Consider the following 20,828-nt stretch of genomic DNA (forward strand, 5'->3'; position numbering starts at 1 on the left):
TCAGGTCCAGACGTGGAGCCAGGTCCCGGCGGAGAGTCAGTCAGGTCCAGGACGGGAATCAGTCAGGTCCAGAAAGGGAGTCAGGCACGGGGAGTCAGTCAGGTCCAGGAGGGAAGTAAGTCAGGTCCAGTCAGGGCGTCAGTCAGGGCCAGTTGGGAGTCAGTCCGGTCAGGGCCGGGGGACAGTCAGGTCCAGGCCAGGAGTCAGTTAGGTCCAGGCGGGGAGTCAGTCAGGTCCAAGAGGGGAGTCAGTCAGGTCCAGGCCAGGAGTCAGTCAGGTCCAGCAGGAGTCAGTCAGGTCCAGGAGGGGAGTCAGTCAGGTCCAGGTGGGAAGTCAGTCAGGTCCAGGCAGGAGTCAGTCAGGTCCAGGCTGGGAGTCAGTCAGGTCCAGGCGGGGAGTCAGTCAGGTCCAGGCAGGAGTCAGTCAGGTCCAGGCAGGAGTCAGTCAGGTCCAGGCGGGGAGTCAGTCAGGTCCAGGCGGGGAGTCAGTCAGGTCCAGGGGGTGAGTCAGTCAGGTCCAGGTGGGAAGTCAGTCAGGTCCAGGCAGGAGTCAGTCAGGTCCAGGAGGGGAGTCAGTCAGGTCCAGGCGGGGAGTCAGTCAGGTCCAGGGGGGGAGTCAGTCAGGTCCAGGTGGGAAGTCAGTCAGGTCCAGGCAGGAGTCAGTCAGGTCCAGGCTGGGAGTCAGTCAGGTCCAGGGGGGAAGTCAGTCAGGTCCAGGGGGTGAGTCAGTCAGGTCCAGGTGGGAAGTCAGTCAGGTCCAGGCTGGGTCAGTCAGGTCCAGGTGGGACGTCAGTCAGGTCCTGGCAGGAAATAGGTCCAGTGGTTGTTTATGGGGCGGAACCACAGAGTCCACGTACAGGGGGCGGGTCTTCCGGTCCTGGTGGACAGGGCGTGGCCTCTGGAAAGGGCGGGGCAGTGCGGGGCCTTTGGGTCAGGCGGCGGAGGCGGGGCTCTCGGAGGGGCGTGGTCTGCGCCTGTGGGCGGAGCCCGCGGCACCGGAAGCAGGGTCGGGAGGGGTCGCGCGCCTGGGCTCTGGCGGGAGCCGGCAGGGTCAGTGTGGCTCCTGGGTGGCTTGGGAGGCGCGGAGAGCGACCCGCGCCTGGGGAGGCTCGGGAGGCGTGCGGGGCTCGGGACCGCCGGGCTCCGGGACGTCAGCGCGGCCCCGCGCGTGGGCCGGGGGCTGTGAGGAGGGCGGTGCAGGGCGGCGTCCAGTCATGGACAGGCCGCCGAGGACGCTGGCGGGTGAGTGCTGGGGGCGAGCGCGCGGGGACGCGAGGGGAGGCGAGGAGAGACGGGAGAGGAGGGGAGAGGAGGCGAGACGGGGAGAGGAGGCGAGGCGGGAGGGGAGGGGAGGCGGGGCGGGGAGGCGGGGCGAGGAGGGGAGGAGAGACAGGAGAGGAGGCGAGACGGGGAGAGGAGGCAAGGCGGGAGGGGAGGGGAGGCGGGGCGGGGAGGCGAGACGGGGAGGGGAGGGGAGGCGGGAGGGGAGGGGAGGCGGGGCGAGGAGGGGAGGAGAGACAGGAGAGGAGGCGAGACGGGGAGAGGAGGCGAGGCGGGAGGGGAGGGGAGGCGGGGCGGGGAGGCGGGGCGAGGAGGGGAGGAGAGACAGGAGAGGAGGAAGACGGGGAGGGGAGGCGGGGAGGGGAGGGGAGGCGGGAGGGGAGGGGAGGCGGGGCGGGGAGGCGAGACGGGGAGGGGAGGGGAGGCGGGAGGGGAGGCAGGAGAGGAGGGAGACGGGGAGGGGAGGCGGGGAGGGGAGGGGAGGAGAGACGGGGAGAGGAGGGAGACGGGGAGGGGAGGGGAGGCGGGAGGGGAGGGGAGGCGGGAGGGGAGGGGAGGCGGGGCGGGGAGGCAAGACGGGGAGAGGAGGCGAGGCGGGAGGGGAGGGGAGGCAGGGCGGGGAGGCGGGGCGAGGAGGGGAGGAGAGACGGGAGAGGAGGGAGACGGGGAGGGGAGGCGGGGCGGGGAGGGGAGGGGAGGCGGGAGGGGAGGCGGGGCGAGGAGGGGAGGAGAGACGGGAGAGGAGGGAGACGGGGAGGGGAGGCGGGACGGGGAGGGGAGGGGAGGCGGGAGGGGAGGGGAGGAGAGACAGGAGAGGAGGGAGACGGGGAGGGGAGACGGGACGGGGAGGGGAGAAGAGACGGGGAGGGGAGGGGAGGCGGGAGGGGAGGTGAGGCGGGGCGGAGAGACGGGAGAGGAGGGAGACGGGGAGGGGAGGCAGGAGGGGAGGGGAGGAGAGACCGGAGAGGAGGGGAAGGGAGGCAAGGCGGGGAGGGGGGGCGAGGCGGGGAGGGGAGGTGAGGAGAGATGGGAGAGGAGGGGAGAGGAGGCGAGGCGAGCCCAGGGCAGGTGAGGGGAGCCCCTGGCAGGTGAGGCGAGGCGGCCCAGGAAAGGAGAAGCAGGCTGTGGGCGGGCATTCCTGGTCTCTGGCATTGTCTAGACGAGTACTTTCATGTCTTCTGGGTAGATATTCTGTATTGGAATTGCTGGCTCACATGGTAAAGAGCAGCCTGACATTCTAAAGAAGCTGGCCAGTGTTTCCATAGGGATGGCATCATTTTTCTTTTATTCTCACAAACTTAGCACACCAATAACTAAGTGGGCAAGGGAGCTAAGAAGAGACTTTTCAGAAGAAGAGGGAAGAATGTCAACGAAACACCGGAGCAAATGCTCCTCATCCCTCCCATAGTAAAGCAAATGAAAATGAAAATAATCCCGAGGTTCTGCCTCACTGCAGTCTGACCTCAGACAACAACTGCTGGTGGGGATGTGGAGAAAGGGGAACCCTCCTGCACTGCTGGTGGGACTATAAGCTAGAAACCACTCTGGAGAGTAGTCTGGAGGGTCTCAAAAAACTACACCTAGACATCACCTGTGACCCAGCACAGCACTTCAGGCATCTACCCTGAGCATCATGAACAGAACACGACAAGGACACCTACACATCCATATTCACTGCTTCACTGTTCACAGTATCCAAGGTATGGAAGCAGCCCAGATACCCCACAACAGATGAATGGATCAAGAAATGTGGAACCTTTATACAATGAATTTTGACACAGCCACTAGAAAGACATGAAGTCATTGCCAGGCTCGGTGGCTCACGACTGTAATCCTACCTACTCAGGAGGCTGAGATCTGAGGATCAGGGTATAAAGATCCAGGCACAAAAGGACCTGAGACTCTTATCTCCAATTAACCTCTAGAAAACAGGAAGTGGGGCTTGGCTCAAGTGTAGGGTAGGGGCCTCGATTTGGGCCTAGTTATAGAGTACTTGCCTATCCTGCATGAAGACCTGGGTTTGATTCCTCAGGACCACATACATAGAAAAAAGCCAGAAGTGGTGCAGAACTGGTAGAGCTCTAGCCTTGAGAAAGTCTAAGTACTGTGCTTCGACCCTGAGCTCAAGCCCAAGACTGGCAAAAAAAAAAATAATGGGGAAAAAAAAAGCAGATTGGCACTTTGGCCTAGTGGTAGAGTGCTTGCCTAGCATATACATAGACCTGTGTTCAATTCTTCAGTACCACATACATAGGAAAAAGCTGGAATTGGTGCTGGGGCACAAGTGGCAGAGCTCTAGCCTTGAGAAAGTTCAAGGACAGTGCTCAGGCCCTGAAGTCAAGCCCAGGACTGGCAAAAAAAAAATATGGTAGTAGCCTTGATTGAAGAGGTCAAGGACAGCGCCTAGTCCAAGCTCAAGCCCCATGACCCCTTCAAACACACAAACAAAAAAGAAAGGAAGGATTTCATTTGCAGGTAAATAGATGGGACTAGAACAAATCATGTTGTGTGAGATAATTCAAGCTCAGAAAGACAAACAGTGAATGTTCTCCCTGGTGTGTGGAGGTTACATCTCAAAGGCACTGGGAAATGACAAGTTACACCGGGTTCTAGACGCTCACACACAGGAGAGTTATAGGAGAGAATCACAAAGGTGCTCTCCTTCATGTGTATATAATCCACATACTGAACTCCAAAGATGTGGGAACAAAGGACTTCTTTCTTAATTTTTACTGATGATTTTGAATTCTTCACACAGATTTCTTTATGTAGAATCAGAGGAAAAGAGGTGAAAAATGTAACAGTGGAGGACACTGGACTTGATGAAAGTGAAGTGCACAGCTGGTGGGTGGAGGTGGGAGAGGGGCTGAGAGAGAATGCGGAAGTGATTTTCACTTAATTTCCCAACAGCCAAGCGAAAGATGCCTTTTAGGTACGTGGCAGCCAGGTACCTATAGTCCTACCTTCTCAGGAGGCTGAGACCAGGAAGGTCACAGTTTGAAACCACCCCTCAGCAGAACAATCCAGGAGACTCCATCTCCATAACCAGCAAAAACAGGGCAGGGAGTGTGTCTCAAGTGACAGCGCAGGCTGAGCAAGCAAGCGCAGCAGGAATGAGACCTCAGTTCAAACCTTAGTACTGGCCAGATAAGTAAATGAGAGGTCAGGGGTTCCCTCCCCTGTTCCTTTGTTTCCAGAAACTGTTAGGAGTTATTGGTTTCATGATCAGGGGATTTGGAAAAAGAAGGTAAAGAGAGACCAGTAGGCATTTAGGGATATTTGAACTCCTTTTCTCTGTTGGCTTCTCTGTCTGTCTCTGTCTCTGTCTCTCTGTCTCTCTGTGTGTGTCTCTCTCTGTCTCTCTCTCTCCCTCCCCCTTCCTCTCCCTTTCTCTCTCTCTCTCTCTCTCTCTCTCTCTCTCTCTCTCTCTCTCTCTCTCTCTCTGTGGGTCATGAGGTTGAAATCGGACTGGGCACTGTCCCTGAGCTCTTCAGCTCAAGGCTACCACACTAACCTTGAAACAAGCCCCACTTCCCATTTTCTAGTGTTTGACTGGAGATAAGAGTCTCAGATCTTCCCTGCCTGGGCTGCCTTGAACCTTGATTCTCAGATCTCAGCCTCCTGAGTAGCTTACAGGTGTGAGTCACTTCACTGTCTTTCTTTCTTTCTTTTTTTTTTTTTGGTCTGTGACTATGGCTGGAAGTCAGTAATTGACACTTTGGCTTATTCCCTAGCACTCCATCAACTGAGCCATGCCTACAACCCTGGTATTTGTTATTCTTTTTTGTGCCTGTGCCAGTCCTGAACCTTGAACTCAGGGCCCGAGCACTGTCCTTGGGCTTTCTCAAGGCTAGAGCTCTACCACTTGGGCCACAGCACCAACTCCACCTTTTTCTATGTATGTGGTATTGAGGAATAGAACCCAGTCTTCACACATGCTAAGGAAGCACCATAGGCCAAACTCCTGGCCCCTATTTGTTACTCTTAACCATGGAAGTACACGCCTTCCAAAGCTCAGTGACCCACTCTTACCCAACATGCACAGGGTCCTGAGTTTGCTCCTGCATTGCCCATGATGAGAAGTCTCAGGCCGGGAGCTCCAGGCGACCCCAGGGTGGGGGAAGCTGCCCTGGCCTCTCTGTGGTTTATGGTTGTCTCTGTAGTTGGGAGTGCTGGAGTGGAATGACAAAGCCAGGGGCAGGAGCACAAAGACCCAGAGTGGATGAGGGAGCCCCTGGGAGGAGCTAGGGCTGGTTTTGGCTGTGTCTTGGATCTATGCTGAGCATTGTGTGGCACAGGAGATGTGATGGCTCTCGGGGAGGGGTGGGGAGGAGAGGGAGGAACTGAATTTTCCACTGCTTTGTTTCAGGAAACCTGAAGTATTACTTGCTTCACCCGGGGACCCTTCTCCTGATGATTGTCACTCTGGTCTTCTTTGGGTAGGTCATGGGGCTGGCGGGTGGCCCACTGGAGCCCGGTGGGAGCCCCTGGGCTGCGCTCCATTCTCACAGGCCCAGCAGGACCAGGGTGCTGCTCCAGCCGTGGGGTGTCTGGCCTTGGCCTATTCCCTCCGCCCCCTTTCCTTCCACTTCACCGTTCACTGAGGGGCTCTGGGCTGGGTTGTTTCCTGGGGAAGGGGTGTGGGGAGGCCAGTCTGGGGCTTGCTATTTATTCCCAGATGCAGAAGGCCCTGGAACCTAAGCAAAGCCACTGCCAGCTCTGCGGACATCCATGGTGGCTAGGAAGCCCTGGGGCCCAGGAGTCCTTCCCTCACTGCCTCCTGTGCAGGGTGTCGCACAGGGTTCAGCTTTGCTGGGGCCACAAGGCCCTGAAGCCTGGCAGGAGCTGTGTGCTCTGGGCAAGGGTGGAGGGTGGGGAATGGGAGCAGGCTGCTCGGGGCTGCATCCTGAGCACCTGTCTCTGCCACTTCTTTCTTGTAGCTACGGGTTCTTGACCCCCAGCAGCCAGGTGCTCGGGGGCCTGGGAGCTGCGACCAGGTGAGTGACGGTGGGGGAGGCACGAGCTGCCTGTCGTGCCCTGTGCTGGGAGTCTGCCTGTGTGTCCCTCGGGCAGCCTCTGCCACTTCAGGTGCCCTACAGGGTTGCCTGCAGCTGGCCTGGGCCTCAGTCTCCCATCTGAACTCCCGACTTTGGGCTCTCCTCCCCGTCTGTGCCATCTGCCTGGGTAGCCTGTTGAGCTCATGGCTTTGCCTTCCACCCTCCTGCCTCGCCCCAGCACCAGGAGGTCCCCAGGCCCTCACCGCCTCTTCATGTCTTCCACATCTGCAGGCTTCTCTGTGCCTCCTCAGCTCTGCTGTGCCAAGGCTGTTCTCACCTTGCAGGAGCCTCATGCTCATCTGTCTCTCATCTGCCTGACCCCTCCCCTCGCAGGAGCAGATCCCTCCTCCTGGGACATGTTAGGAGACCCTGTGTGGCCGGACCCCACCGCTGTGCCCCCCGCAGACCCCTGCTGCTGTGTAGTCTGTCCTCCATAGCATCAGGCAAGCCAGGTTCCAGCCCTCCTTTCCTTGGCTGGGTGTCTGGCTCTGTCCTGCTCTGTGTTCTGGCTGGTTCTGCCTTGCTCAGTGGTGCACCCACTCACGACCTGTCATACAACCTGCTGATACGGCTAGTTCTGACAACTCTGGGCCTTGTATTTGCTAGGAAGACTTTTTTTGGCCGGCCTGCCTTCCTGCATACCTTCCTTCCTTCCTTCCTTCCGTTCTTCCTTCCCTCTTTTCTTTCCTACTTTTTTCAGCTAGCATCTCCAGCTTTGCTGCAGACCAGCTTTGAACTCTCTCCACCACCAAGTAGTGGGGGCCAGAGGAACAGGCTACTCATTGTTATTATTAGCTTCTATTTGTTACACAGTAGGGAGCTGTTATTATTATATTTCTGGGCATTTGTAAGTGTATTATAATGAGTCTCACCCCTTTATCCCCTGTACATTTTTCAGCAGGTTTCCTTCTTCTCTATTCATAGTTGGAAGCCATCAGTTTCATCTGAATTCACCCTCTCGTGCTCCCTGTTAGTCCCAACCTCTCCTATGGGGAGATGCCTGGGTGTGGTAGTGTGGGTTGCTTTCGGTTGGCAAATGTCTGGGCCTGGTGAGAGTCAGCCAGGGCCTGGTGAGGATCTGTCCAGGCCTGGTGAGGATGCTGCTCCCCAAGCTGGTCTGTGCCGCCTGGGTCTGTGCAGAGGTCTCGTGATAACCAGTTATCACTTTTCTGATCATTTTAGATAGATGTGAGGTGTGGTTTTGTGCTGTCACCATTCACTGGGCAGCTGGAGGAAGGATTCAGAGGGGCTGGTCCTGGTGGAATAATACTAGATGCTTGGTTCCTAGTGTGTGTGTTTGGGGGGAGGGGGGAATGCCTGGAGCCCAGCCTTCTGGGAGAGATGAGGGGCATATGGAGTGAGGAGAGTAGAACTCAACTGAATCTGTGTTGTGCTGGGTTAGGGTAGAGGGTGAAATGAGGTCAGCTGAGTAGGTTGATAGACTCACACACAAAAAAAAGAAGTTAATGCCAACAATCAAGATGGAAGAAGAGCAGAAAAACAAAACAAAACAAAAAAGCCGGGGTGCAGTGGATCACATCACTAGAAATGGAAAGTGGGATTCTCCCTCCAGGTGTAGGGTTCAAACCCTATGATTCCCCATCCAAAAAAAAAAAAAAAAAAAAGAAAGAAAAGAAAAAAGAGAAATAGAGCAATGAAGAAAGCAGAAATGGCCAAAACCAAACCAGAACAAAATTCCTTAATAACAATGGTTTCCAGGACTGGGAGTGTAGCCTAGAGGTACAGTGCACGCCTAGCATGCATGAAGCCCTGGGTTCCATTCCTTGGTACCATATATTCAGCCTGAAGTGGTGCCGTGGCTCAAGTGACAGAGTGCTAGTCTTGATCAAAAAGTGTCCAAGGTCAGTGTTCAAGCCCTGAGTTCAAGCCTTAGGACTGGCAAAGAAAAAAAACGTTTACAGATGACCTATTGCCAGGTATACATTAGAAGTCGGTTAGCGTGGACAGGCAGGAAGGGCTAAGGAGCGGTGAGCCAGAGGAGGGCTTGCACAGGAAGGGGCCATGGGACTGGGGCCAGGGAACTGGTCAGGGGTTGAGTGAGTTCATTTCAGATGAAAGGTGGGAAAGAGTCAGGATTAAATGGCAGAAGGACCAGGTTTGTGCTAGAGGGCAGAAGGTAAAAGGCAGGTGGCTTTTCTTTACAGAAAATTAATTGCTTTACACTCAAAGCAATTGAACCAAAACAGGAGCCTGGACACACAGCCTTCTAGTTAATAGGATTTTTCTATTTGTGTGTGTGTGTGTGTGTGTGTGTGTTAGAGAGAGGTAGAGAGAATTTATGCATAGACTTCTCTAGAGTGACAGAGGCTGCCCTGGGTCTGGGTGTGGCCTTGGCTGCCCTCTGCAGGCCTTCCATGGAGGGAGGGAGAACAGCATTCAGCAGGGGCTGCCTTGTGCCACTGCCACCTTCATGTAATGTGGGCCTGGCTTTCCGGATCTGCTCCAGCATGGCTCCATGTCCCACGTGTGTGCTGACACTCGGTTTGGTCTGGGGACCTGTCACATTCACTTTGTGCCTGGGCTGGCTTCACACTGCAAGTCCTCTGCCTCCCTGTCTTGAGTGGCTGGGGCAGCAGGCAGCTGTGCCCCCACCCCTGGGCACAGCAGGCTGGCTCTTGAGGGCTGTACCCCTGAGTTTGGAGGTTGACTGGCCTCAGCTGGGGAGGGGCGGTGTTTCTGGGGCTCCCCTTCCTTCCCCAGGCCTCAGCCAGTCTCCGGCACGAGGGCTGAGACCTGACCCTGTGTCTCCTGTAGGGTGGCTGCAGTGGAGCGGGAGGACCAGCAGAGCAGATCCTTGTCCAGGTACAGTGTCCTGTGGGGGAGCCTCGGGGGCTGCCATGTGTGTGAGCCAGAGGGGCTGTGCATGGGGGAGCTGGGCACCTCTGCCTGAGACAGTGTGACTTCCCTGCCTTTGCTCTGCCTTTGCCTCCTCCTGGAGTCAGAGAGACCATGGGGCTCAGCTCATGGGGCTCAGCTTGTGGGCTCAGCTCATGAGGCTCATGCTTCCTTTGCACCAGCTGACTTTTTTTCTCAGCGTGGGACTCAAACCCTGGGTCTGGGTGTTGTCCTGACTCTTCAGCTCAAGGTTATCGCCCTACCCTTGAGCCACAATGCCCCTTCCTGTTTTCTGGATATTAATTGGAGATGAGAGTCTCAGGGACTTTAGTGCCCGGGCCGGCATTGAACCACCATTCTCAGAACTCAGCCTCCCGAGATCTCAGGAGCCATCAGGGCCCAGCTTCCCCTGACTCTCTTTAGTTAAAGAAAACGTTTGGTTTGTTTTCTTAGTCCTGGAGCTTGAAACCAGCATGTGGCACTTGGTAGGCAGGAACTGTACCACTGAGCTAAGTCCTAGCTCTAAAGAAACCTTGTTTTTTTCGACTAGTCCTGTGACTTGACCTCAGGGCCTGAGCACTGTCCTGTGCTCTCCTGAGACTGGTGTTCTACCTCTTGAGCCACAGCACCACTTTCGGCTTTTTCTTTTCTTTTCTTTTTTTTTTTTGCCACTTCTGTGCTTGAGCTCAGGGCCTGAGCACTGTCCTTGGACTTTCTCAAGGCTAGAGCTCTACCACTTGAGCCTCAGCACCACTTCCGGCTTTTTTCTATGTATGTGGTACCGAGGAATTGAACCCGGGTCTTCATGCATGCTAGGCAAGCACTTTAACCACGAGGCCAAACTCCCAGCCTTCTTTCGGCTTTTTCTATGTATGTGGGTCCAAGGAGTCAAACCAGGGTATTCATGCATATTGTCAAGCACTCTATCACTAGGCCACACTCCTGGCCCCAAGAAAACCTTTTTTAAGATTAAAATATTGTTACTATGAAGGTGATGTACAGAGGAGTTACATAAGTGGAGTAACCAGTACATTTGTCTTTGGGCAGTGTGACCCCCATCTCTCATCATCCCCCATTTCTCCTTTCATGCCGACCACAACTGTGTAGCTCTTTTTGTTGTTCTTGTTGTTGTTGTTTTGTTTTGTTTTACCAGGCCTGGCTTTTAACTCATGGCTGGAGCTTAGGCTTTCCTCAGGGCTAGAGCTCTACCACTTGAGCCACAGCACCTCTTCCAGCTTTTTGCTAGTTAGAGATAAAAGAGTCTCACAGACTTTCCTGCCCAGGCTGGCTTTGAACTATTACCCTCTGATCACAGGCTCCTGAGTAGCTGTGATTATAGGCCTGAGCCACTGCACCGGCTGGGTTTGTCATTTTCTGACTGGCCTGGTTTGGTCACAGATGTCATCAGGGCTCACCCCTGTTATAGGCTACACTGTAATTGCCTGCCCTCTTCAAGCTGACTCCTACTGCTGGAAGCCACACACAAAAATGATGGCTGCTGCAGGCGTTTGACCTTCTGGGTCCACTGCTTGTGGTCACAGGCCTGACATGGACAGTGTTTCAGCCTGCCATTGAGGCTGGCCTCTGACAGGAAGCTTGGGCCCCAGGTGCCACTAGAACTGCAACAGGCCAGTATGGGGCCAAGGGGTGCTGCTCTGGGTATCAGCTGGTTCTCCAGGACTGAGATTGCTGCTCAGCCCCCTGTGAGTTCCAGGCATTAGGTCTCTCCCCGCCTCGGCCCCACCACCACTGGTTCTGGAGGGTGAGGCCGTCTAGCCTGCCTCCACAGCCAAAAGGACTCCTGTGCACACTTGTGTTTGGTTTGCAGGATGATATATCCCCAGCCGATGACTCTGATGCCCACGTGAGTAAATCTACTGCCACTGGAAGTGGCACAAAGACCTGTGTGAAAGACATGGAGGCAGTTTCTTTGGGCTGGGGATGTGGCTTGGCTACCATGCTTCCCTATGGCAAGAAAAAGCAAACAAACAAAGCCTCAAGAATTTCCTGGGTTAATGCTCCATTTTCTATTAACCCTTTTCTTTTTTTGGTATTGGATAGGACTCGGGGTCCCAAACCATCTTGTCTGTTTCTTTGACTTGCTTTCCTTGCAGAGGCATGGGTCCCTAAGGTGCTTGGGTAGGGGGTGTATGGACTATTTGACCCTTGCCAGCACGTCTTGGCTCCAGCCGGGCCCAGCAGTGACTCCTGTTGCCTGGCCCCTTGAGTCTGATTTGCCTCTGGTTGGTTTCCTGGTGAAACCACGTTTGCCAATCGGAGGTGCAGAGGAGGCTGGGAGGGTGGCAGGTAGGGCTCGGGGCCACAGGTTGGGCTTGGTGCTCTTTCTCTGTGCAGTAGGAGAGATGTCCTTGTCCTGACCCCGTGGCTGGCTCCCATCATCTGGGAGGGGACCTTCAATATTGACATCTTGAATGAGCAGTTCCAGCTCCAGAACATCACCGTGGGACTATCTGTGTTTGCCATCAAAAAGTAAGAGATGGTGGAGGGCAGAGGCCTGGGGGCACCCAGATCTGTCCAGGCCCTAGGGTAGCTGAGGGTCTGAGAAGGGCACAGAAGCAGCGTGGGTGCTCTCGTCCCAGCTGCTAGGACAAGTCCCCAGCACAGAAGCCCTGCTGCACATGTGCGCATGTGCAGTGTCTCCCTGGACCTGGCGTGGTCCTCCCCAGACAGGAGCAGGCACTGGCCTAGGCGAAGGCAGCCGGCCACCCCACTGCTGTCAGCTGGGGCTGAGGCCTTGGCAGCCGCTGCTCTGGTGCCTTGTGAGGAATTCACTGAGGAGCCAGTGCTGTGCAGGCTTGGTGTGCTTGTCAGATGCTGGAGATCCTTGTCCCATGGTAGGGGCATGTGGCTCTGGACAGCCTCCAGGGATGACAGGCCATGAGGCAGATGGAAACTCCCTGGGCTGCAAGCTCTTGTTCTTGGATCTAAGGTCTGGGCCCAGGCAAGCCCTGCCCATCTTCCTGGTCCCCCCGCCTTGTGGAGTCTCGCTCTGTAGCCCGGAGGGGGTGTGGTGAGCAGAGGGATTGCTGGGTAGGCATAGAAATGGTTAACTGAGGTCATGGTCCCAAGAACCATGAAGGAAGGGCTGGGTACAGAGACTCTTCCTTGAGATGGGCCTGAGGGACAGGCATAGAAGAGGGCACAGAGCTGTGGCCCCTAAGACCCCTGCCAGGCCTCCTGGAGCATGGCTCAGGCCAGGATGCGCTGTGGGAATGGTGGCCTGGAGGTGGGGCCACAGGAAGCCTCCAGCTCAAATCTGCTGTCCTGTGGGGAGCCCAGGGTCCCCATCTCGGGCAGGAGAGGGTTGGGCTTTGCTGCCTGGAGCCAGCACCGGGTGGGTTCTATGGCCGCCTGCATCCTGCAGGTACGTCGCCTTCCTGAGGCAGTTCTTGGAGTCTGCTGAGCAGCACTTCATGGTGGGATTCCGGGTCAACTACTACGTGTTCACCGACCGGCCGGCCGACGTGCCGCAGGTGGCGCTGGGGCCGGGGCGGCGGCTGGTGGTTCAGTCGGTGCCCAGCTACCCGCGCTGGCAGGACGTGTCCATGCGTCGCATGGAGATGATCAGCCGGTTCCTGGAGCAGCGCCCCCGCCTCGAGATGGACTATCTGGTGTGTGTGGACGTGGACATGAAGTTCCAGGACCACGTGGGCGTGGAGATCCTGACCCCGCTCTTCGGCACCCTGCATCCCGGCTTCTACCGTACCCTGCGGACGTACTTCACTTATGAGCGCCGGCCGCAGTCCCAGGCCTACATCCCCCTGAACCAGGGGGACTTCTACTACATAGGGGCCTTCTTTGGGGGGTCGGTAGAGGAGGTGCACCGGCTTACCAAGGCCTGCCACGAGGCCATGCAGGTCGACCAGGACAACCACATCCAAGCCGTGTGGTTCGACGAGAGCCACCTGAATAAGTATCTGCTGTACCACAAGCCCACCAAGGTGCTGTCCCCGGAGTACCTGTGGGACCCACGCATGCTCTCCCGCCCCTCTGTCTTACATAAGATGCGGTTTGTCGCTGTGTACAAGAACCACCAGGAAATCAGGAACCGATAGGCACAGGACTTCAGGGAGGGTCCAGGAGCAAGGCCGGGCCAGGGCGCCCTATCCCCGTGCTGGGCTGAAATGGTTTTAGAGCAAAGGGTCAGGGCTATCCCTTCGTCGATATTGAGAAGTGCTGAGTGCGAGGCCATTGGTCTCAGCTCCCTGGACAGGTGAGGGAGGACTGAGGGCCTGGTGCCAGACCTGTCTTCTCCCTCAGGTCAACCCCAGGGTTATCGGGGCAGATGAGCCCATGATGCAGGAGCCCTTGCCCCCCCTCTGTCCCGGGCTTCTGCTTGTCAGTGAGAGGATCTGTGAGAAGGGTATTTCTGGGTGAACTTTGTGTGTGTTGCCAAGTGGTCTGAGGTCTGAATGTGGCATTCCTTCAACAGCAACCCATAGGTGGGAAGTACTGGGCTCCACCTCAGGTTGGAGCAGTTACAGATAATGAATTTTCCATTCGTTTTGACCCTGAAGGGGATTGAATGTTTGCAGAAGCTTCCTCACTCTGTCCATTAGCTTCACGTGATCTTGTACCCTCAACCAGGCGTGAGTGCATGCTCCTGTTGCTCTGGGTTGTCACCAGCATTTGGTGGCATCTGATCTCCAGCTTTAGCCACTTTGCTACTTGCCTCACTCTGTGTCTCTGTTGCTCCTGTGCCAGCACTGCGGTTTGAACTCTAGGCCTGTGCACCCTCTTGGTTTTCTCACTCACAGCTGGTGCTTTGCCATATGTCATGCTTTGAGCCCAGCATTTTGCTGGTCACTTGGAGATGATGTCTGCTGGACTTTTTCTTTCTAGTCAAGCTGGCTTCAAACCATTATCTTCTAGATCTCAGCCTCCTGAATAGCTAAGATTGCAGATGTCAGCTACTCGTTCCTGCCTCCATATGTTCTTTTCCCCTAGTACCTGAAGCTTAACCTCAGTGCTTGGGCATTGTCCCTGAGCTTTTGTGCTCAAGGCTAGCATTCTCCTTTTTGAGCCATAGCTTTACTTCCAGCTTTTCAGTGGTTTATTGGAGGTATGAGTCCCATGGATTTTCCTTCCTAGGCTAGATTTGAACTGCACTCCTCAGATCTCAGACTCTCCAGTAGCTAGGATTACAAGTATGAGGCTACTAGTCTTTGGCAATATCTTCTTTTGCCCTGTGGGTCTCATGACATTTGATGATTTGATGTGGCTTGTCTTTTCACACTTGTCATTTGTCACTTTTTTTGTGGGGGGGAACTAGAGATTGAACCCAATACCTCATGCTGGTTACAAAAGAGTCTTTCCTCTCGACCCATGCCCAGACAACCATTTGCCCAAGTTTTAATTGGTTTGCTTTTTATCATTGAATTTTGAGGGTTATTTGTATAATTTATACTCGTTCTTTATCAATATGTGTTTTACATTTCTGCGTTGTGGCTTGACTTTTTATGTTCTCAATAAAAGTTTTCATTGCACAGAATGGTTTGTTTGATGTTGTTTTATGTGGTGGTTCTGGGGCTGGAAGTTTGGTCCTGGGTACTGTTCCTGAGTTTTGTGCTCAAGGCTAGTGCTGTACCACTTGAGTCACAGCTCCTCTTCCAGCTGATTGTGGTTAATGGAGACAAGAGTCTCAGGGACTTTCCTGCCAAGGCTAGCTTCAAACTGTAATCCTTAGACCTCAGCCTCCTGCATAGTTAGGATTGCAGGTGTGACCCACTGATATCTCATTATAAGTATTTTATTAATTAATTTTTGTGCCAGTACCGGAGCTTGAATTCAGGGCCTTGAGATCTCACTTGGCTTTTCGCTCAAGGCTAGCACTCTGCCACTTGTGCCACACCTCCACTTTTGGCTTTTTGCTGGTTAAATGAAGTTACATGTCTCATGGACTTTTCTGCCTAGGATGGCTTTAAACTGCGGCCCTCCACCTCCCAGGTAGTTTGGATTATAGGCTTGAGCCTATCATCACCTGGCCACTCTTTATTGAGGTCATTTATCAGTTATTTTCTTTCATGGGTTATAGTTTGTGGTTATACTGAAACATCTTTGCCAAGGTCACCTGGATTTTCTTGTGCTACGTTGTAGGAACTGCCATGTGCTCAGGTGTCTGTTCTGCTTTGAGTGTGTAGGTGTGTGTCTGTTATCAGCCCCTCCTTGGTGGACTTGCCGGTGTATCTTTGTGGCAGGGACTTGACCTGTACTCCAGTCTGTGTGTGTGTGTGTGTGTGTGTGTGTGTGTGTGTGTGTCTGTGTGTCTGTGTGTGTCTCTGTGTGTGTGTGTATGTGTGTGTGTGTGTGTGTGTGTGTGTGTGTGTTTTAATTTTTTGGTTGGTTTCGGGGCTTAATCTCAGCTTGGGCACAGTCCCTGAGCTTTCAGCTCAAGTCTACCACTCTACCATATGAGCCACAGCGCCCCTTCTGGTGTTCTAGTAGTTAATTGGAGATGAAAGTCTCACAGACTTTCGTGTCTGAGATCCTCAGATCTCAGCCTTTTGAGTTGCTAGGATGACAGGTGTGAACCTGTTCATGGCTTCCTAAGCTTTATTGTATTTATTATTTTTATTTAATTTTATCATGAAATAAGATAGGGAAGGGGGGCGGGAGTTTGGCCTAGTGGTAGAGTGCTTGCCTAGCATGCACGAAGACCCGGGTTCAATTCCTCGGTATCACATACATAGAAAAAAGCCGGAAGTGGTGCTGAGGCTCAAGTGGTGGAGCTCTAGCCTTGAGAAAGTCAAGGACAGTGCTCGGGCCCTGAGCTCAAGCCCAGGACTGGAAAAAAAAAAGATAGGGAAGGGGGGAAAACAAGATGAGGGAAATGGGGACCAAGACATAAGAAAGGGTGTCAATGTTTGTGACATAATGCACCATCAGGTGAATATAATGTAACCCTTCTATTCATTTCAAGAAAAAATGTCTGAAAAGAAAAAAATGTCTACGGGTTAACAGTTCCACTTTTGCCCCATCCATAAAAGCCTCACCTGCAATCTGACCCAGTGTGACCTCTCTGGGTTTACCCAGGGGTTTCGCCCAAGAGCCCACCCCAGTCAACTTTCCTCTACTTACCTCATTTCTCCCGTGTGTTCTTTTCTCCCCTAAAACCCAGGAAGGCGAGCAGGGCTACTTCACTCAATGGAGACCTATGGGTGCTGCCCCTTCCCGAACCTCTCTCCTCCTCCTCCAGCTTTCCCAAAGCCTCTTCCATCGGCTGCCCGGAGCCCATTGAGCTGACTAAAGGCGAAATGGTTGTGCGACACAACCTCACAACTTCTGCCTGCGTAGGTGGTGCTGCTCCCTTCCCTCCCCTGACTTGCCACCTTTTGTCCTAGGCCTGGCCGCTGAAGACTGAGGATGCTCGGCTTGACCAACCCTAATCACCCTTGTCCAGCCTAGGGGAAGGATCCCGGTGGCGGGTAAGGCCGTTTCCTTTTGGGTCTGTATGGGACTACCCCATTCTGTTCTCCCTACTTGGGCCCCTTAATTCCGTCCCAGGTCTGGGCTCTGGAGGTTGATGGCCTCTCTTCCCCACCCCCATCTCCGAGCCTTCTAATGAGCCTAATCCATGACCTGCTCTTCCTTCATTCCTTTCTGGCAATGCCTTCTTGTCCCACTCCTCTCCTGGGACCAGACCTGCTTGTCAAGTTGCATGTAACCTTGACTTGGGGAGGACCTCCTAATTTGGCGTAGGCATCCCCTTTTTACTGGTGTTGAGCCTCCATCCTCCTCCCCTATGTCAACGCCATCCCCAGATTCTCCTTACGCATGCAGTTCCTTCTTCAGTCCTGCCTTCCTCCTCTTCTACTCCTTCCAGGGCCTCCTCCATCTCCCTAACACACCTGCCCTCACTCTCTTGTAAACAATGGCCACAGGTGGCCTCCATTTGGAACCTTTGATTTTATTCTTTCTGAGTTAAATAGGTTGCCTCCATTCCAGACTCCCCTGCTCATCTTGTTCTGCCCATCAAGTCCTTCTCTGCCATGTCTTGTAGCAGCTCAATCTGACTAACCACCACCCCACCACACCCAGTTTCCTGCCTGCCCTGCACACCAAGCCTTTTTCCATCATGGCCTCCCAACCATCTTCTCTGAAAAGGGAACTTTGCCTTTTAGCAAGCCCTATCTGCCCTCCCCCATTCTGTCTCTGTCTCTCTCTGATGACTTCCAGAACAGAGATCATTTATCAATTAACTGCCTCCATTATGGCTGACAGCACTTCCTCTTGCATCCTTGAAAGCACTAGTCAGGGGTCACTTCCATAAGCCCAGACCCTTTCTTACCCAAAGGAACCTTGCTGTCATTTCTATGGTGTCTGAGAATGAACACACCGATATGGATCTGGGGTATGAAGTTAAGGTGTTTCAGGAGCTGACCTGCCAGGGATACAGAGTAAACTCCAGAGGTAACACTGTGATCCCCAACAGGGGTATGACTTAGGCTTATCAAGGCAAAAACCCAAACAGGTGTTGCTAGGTTCCAGTAACAAAGTAACATCAATTCTTTGAAACAATTTTTTAAAAATTGGGGGGGGGGTCATGGGGCTTGAACTCAGCCTGGGCATTATCCCTGAGCCTTTTAGTTCAAGGCTAGTACCCTAACCCTGGGCCTGGGCATTGTCCCTGAGCTCTTCAGCTCCAGGCTACCGCCATACCCATGAGCCAAGGCTCACTTCCCATTTTCTAGTGATTAATTGGAGATAAGAATCTCGGGTCCTTTTGTGCCTGGGCTGGCTTTGAACCTCAGATCTCAGCCACCTGAGTAGCAAGGGTTACAGGCATGAGCCACTGAGCCCGGCAAATGAATTTTACAATGGTAGTTTCACGGTACTCTGCAGGCTATCAGGCTACCTTCTTCCAAAAACAATCTAGGGTAGGGTCAGGGAGACATTGACCTCATTCCTTAGTTCCCAGGAAGAGGTCAAATTCCTGCCTCAGTCCCCAACCTAGTCTAGGGTCAGCATGTGGAGGGGCTTTTAGTTTAGGGGGACCATTACAGATGGAGTTATTCTGTTTAGGACGTGAGAAGATGTACAGCCCTAACCACAGTGAAGCCATTTTGAATTCAGACTCCATTTTAATAATGTTTTTACCAGGTGACCAACATCAGACCCCGGAAGTAGTGAAAAACATAAAAAAAATTATATATACATATAGCTAGCTAGCTAGCTAGATAGATAGATAGATAGATAGATAGATGGTTCTGTATTAGCCATTTGTGTTCTTGTGTATTATTGTATTTGTATTTTCTTTAACTTGCCTTTCTGCTTCTGTATACTTGCTTGCTATAACCTTGAGTGCCAGGGCCAGCCGGCAGCAAACCAGGGTTCGTGGATTGGGATTCCTGAAATAGGGGCAAGGACTAGGAAAAAATAGAAGAGAGACAAACAGATGGAGTTCGGGAGGACTACAGCCCAAGTCAGCAGTCCAAAAAGGCTGTGAGCTCCAGACTGCCGCCTAAGACTGTCCTGTTTATTTTAAATTCCGACCTTAAATACTCTTCTTAAAACTAGGAAACTGCCAGAGGCTACATTCATACAAAATAGTAAACAAGTCACATATAGGATAAATGAGAAAGGATTAACATTGCTTAAAGTCATCCTGATAAGAACTGATTAACATTGCTTAAAGTTATCCTGATAAGAACTGATTAACATTGCTTAAAGTTATCCTGATCAGAGTTACTTCCTTGTGTATAGGTCCAAGGTCCAAGGTCAGGTCCAAGGTCATTGACCCCACAGTCGGTCCCCAACACTTGAGGAATGTAGCAGCAATTCTTGTGACTAATCTACAACCACCCACTCGCCCTTGGGGCCCAGACATTCCCGGATCTGGAGCATGAGTTACCCTCTGGCAGGGAGTATACACAATCCAGACCCTCCACCTAGACCTGGAGCTAGAGATAGTGGCCATCTGGCGCCTACAAGGTCGGACTTGCAGAGTGGGGGGGGCAGCAAACTAGAGCAAATGTCAACCAATCACAAGCCCGTCACCATGGAGATCCCCTTAGACCCATCAAAGCACCACAGCCCCCTAGACTGACAAATGATGTCACGACCTTTTTCCCACTTTGTATTGTGCCAATCATTTAATGGAATTATGATATGAATTCCCTCCACGGTGTATTGATTTGTTGCCCATGCTTGCTGGGGCCTCACCACTACCAAAGAATGTATAAAAGGTGTTGTAATCTTGTGCTCGGGGCCTCTGGTCTACACTCGATTATCAGTGCGCAGAAACCCATGCTTGAGCCCACCAATAAATGACTCATTGCAGTTTGCATTGATCTATGGTCTCTGGCGATCCATTCGGGGGGTTTCAAGTTTCTTGGCATTATAGTAGGAGAGCATTGTATTGTGTAAAGTTGTGCCTACAGTCAATAAGACCATGATTTGAACCCATCAAGTAGTAACTCAGCTGGAAACAACCAAGACCTGACTTTGTATAAAACCAGTGCTGACAGGCGGGTCAGGGCTCTCAACTCAGACCTGCGGAGCCAGTGTCCGTTGTGAGCCCAGGCTGTTATGTTTTTACATCGGTTTCGGCTCCTTGGTGGTTTTCGGGGACCCTGAATTTTGGGCATCCACCTGTGGCAGGATAGAATTGTGCTGGGATGTGAGAAGAGTGAGCACCTGTGGCAGATAGCCCCAGTGGTGACCTCTTATCCCTTCATAGGAAATGGCTGCTCCCACCCATCTCAGTTGAGAAAACAACATAGATACAGAATTCCAGGCCGAGGCCCAGGGATCAGGAACACTGTCCTGCCAGGTCCTGGCGTCTTCCTGAAGGACAGCCTTGAGTTTTACAGCTGGAGAAAATCAAGTGAGAAAAGAGAGGGTCTACTTTTGGATGCTTCCTCCAAGAATCAGCTTGAGGGCCCCATCTTCTAGCCAAACAGGTAAGAGGTCATGCCTTTTGCTATAACCACATTACTTCTGGAGAAGGTGGGGCCCCAGGGTGCCCTCTTTCCCCCAGTGTCTGTGGCACCTTATTGCCCAGGCTTATCCCTGCACAGACCTGGTTTCAGAAGCATTCTGGGCTCACACCTGTATTCCTAGTTACTCAGGAGGTTGAGATCTGAGGATTGCTGTTCAAAGCCAGCCCAGGCACTAAAGTCCATGAAACTCTTATCTCCAATTAATCACTAGAAAACTGGAAGTGCAGCTATGGCTCAAGGGGTAGAGTGTTAGCCTTGAGCTGAGGAGCTCAGAGACAGCTCGCAGGCCCAGAATTCAAGTCTCACGATCAACAACAAAAACAATAAAGTATTCTGGGCTCTTCCCAGCTGACAAGGCGCTAAGACTCCCAGATTCTGCCAACGACACCTTGCGCACACCCTGCAGGGTGGGGTACAGACACAGAGAGGAAACACTGCCTAGATTTTTCCAAGCCCCTTTGGGGCTGTTCCTGGGTCTTGTGGGCCCTTAGGAGCTAAGGTAATGTGTCATCTCTTGGCTCCTCATCTCAAATCACTGGTCAGATCCGTACCCTGCACATCCCAGGTGCAGCCTGCAATAGCCCTGGCCCATGTGGCACTTTCTCCTGCCCAGTGTAGAGAGAGGAGAGGAGGGATGAGATGAGAGTCAACCAGGAACAGAGACGGCACTTGAC

General features: G+C 53.4%; 1 protein-coding gene and 1 long non-coding RNA gene across 2 annotated transcripts; both read left to right on the forward strand.

Annotated features, from left to right (window-relative positions):
- The first annotated feature begins 1,037 nt into the window (after positions 1-1,037).
- LOC150066092 (uncharacterized) lies at positions 1,038-6,278 on the forward strand. The gene is made up of 3 exons (XR_016534822.1): positions 1,038-1,241; positions 5,650-5,719; positions 6,221-6,278. It is a non-coding gene; the product is annotated as an uncharacterized LOC150066092 (long non-coding RNA).
- Positions 6,279-11,150: 4,872 nt separating this feature from the next.
- LOC150066093 (histo-blood group ABO system transferase 2-like) lies at positions 11,151-13,300 on the forward strand. The gene is made up of 3 exons (XM_090329405.1): positions 11,151-11,173; positions 11,549-11,683; positions 12,579-13,300. The coding sequence occupies exons 1-3, from the start codon at positions 11,151-11,153 to the stop codon at positions 13,267-13,269; spliced, it is 849 nt and encodes a 282-aa protein (XP_090185531.1). The 3' UTR covers positions 13,270-13,300.
- Positions 13,301-20,828: the final 7,528 nt, after the last annotated feature.

The sequence above is a fragment of the Megascapheus bottae genome, chromosome 3 (genome assembly GCF_031878675.1).
Source record: "Megascapheus bottae isolate mThoBot1 chromosome 3, mThoBot2.hap1, whole genome shotgun sequence".
NCBI lineage: Eukaryota > Metazoa > Chordata > Mammalia > Rodentia > Geomyidae > Megascapheus > Megascapheus bottae.

What these genes read in the sequence shown, in the direction of transcription:
- LOC150066093 (XM_090329405.1), top strand. Translation starts at nt 11,151, where the DNA reads ATGCTTCCCTATGGCAAGAAAAA. An exon ending in CTTCCCTATGGCAAGAAAAA is followed by an intron (nt 11,174 to 11,548) that starts GCAAACAAACAA and finishes TTCTCTGTGCAG; the next exon opens with TAGGAGAGATGTCCTTGTCC. An exon ending in TCTGTGTTTGCCATCAAAAA is followed by an intron (nt 11,684 to 12,578) that starts GTAAGAGATGGT and finishes TGCATCCTGCAG; the next exon opens with GTACGTCGCCTTCCTGAGGC.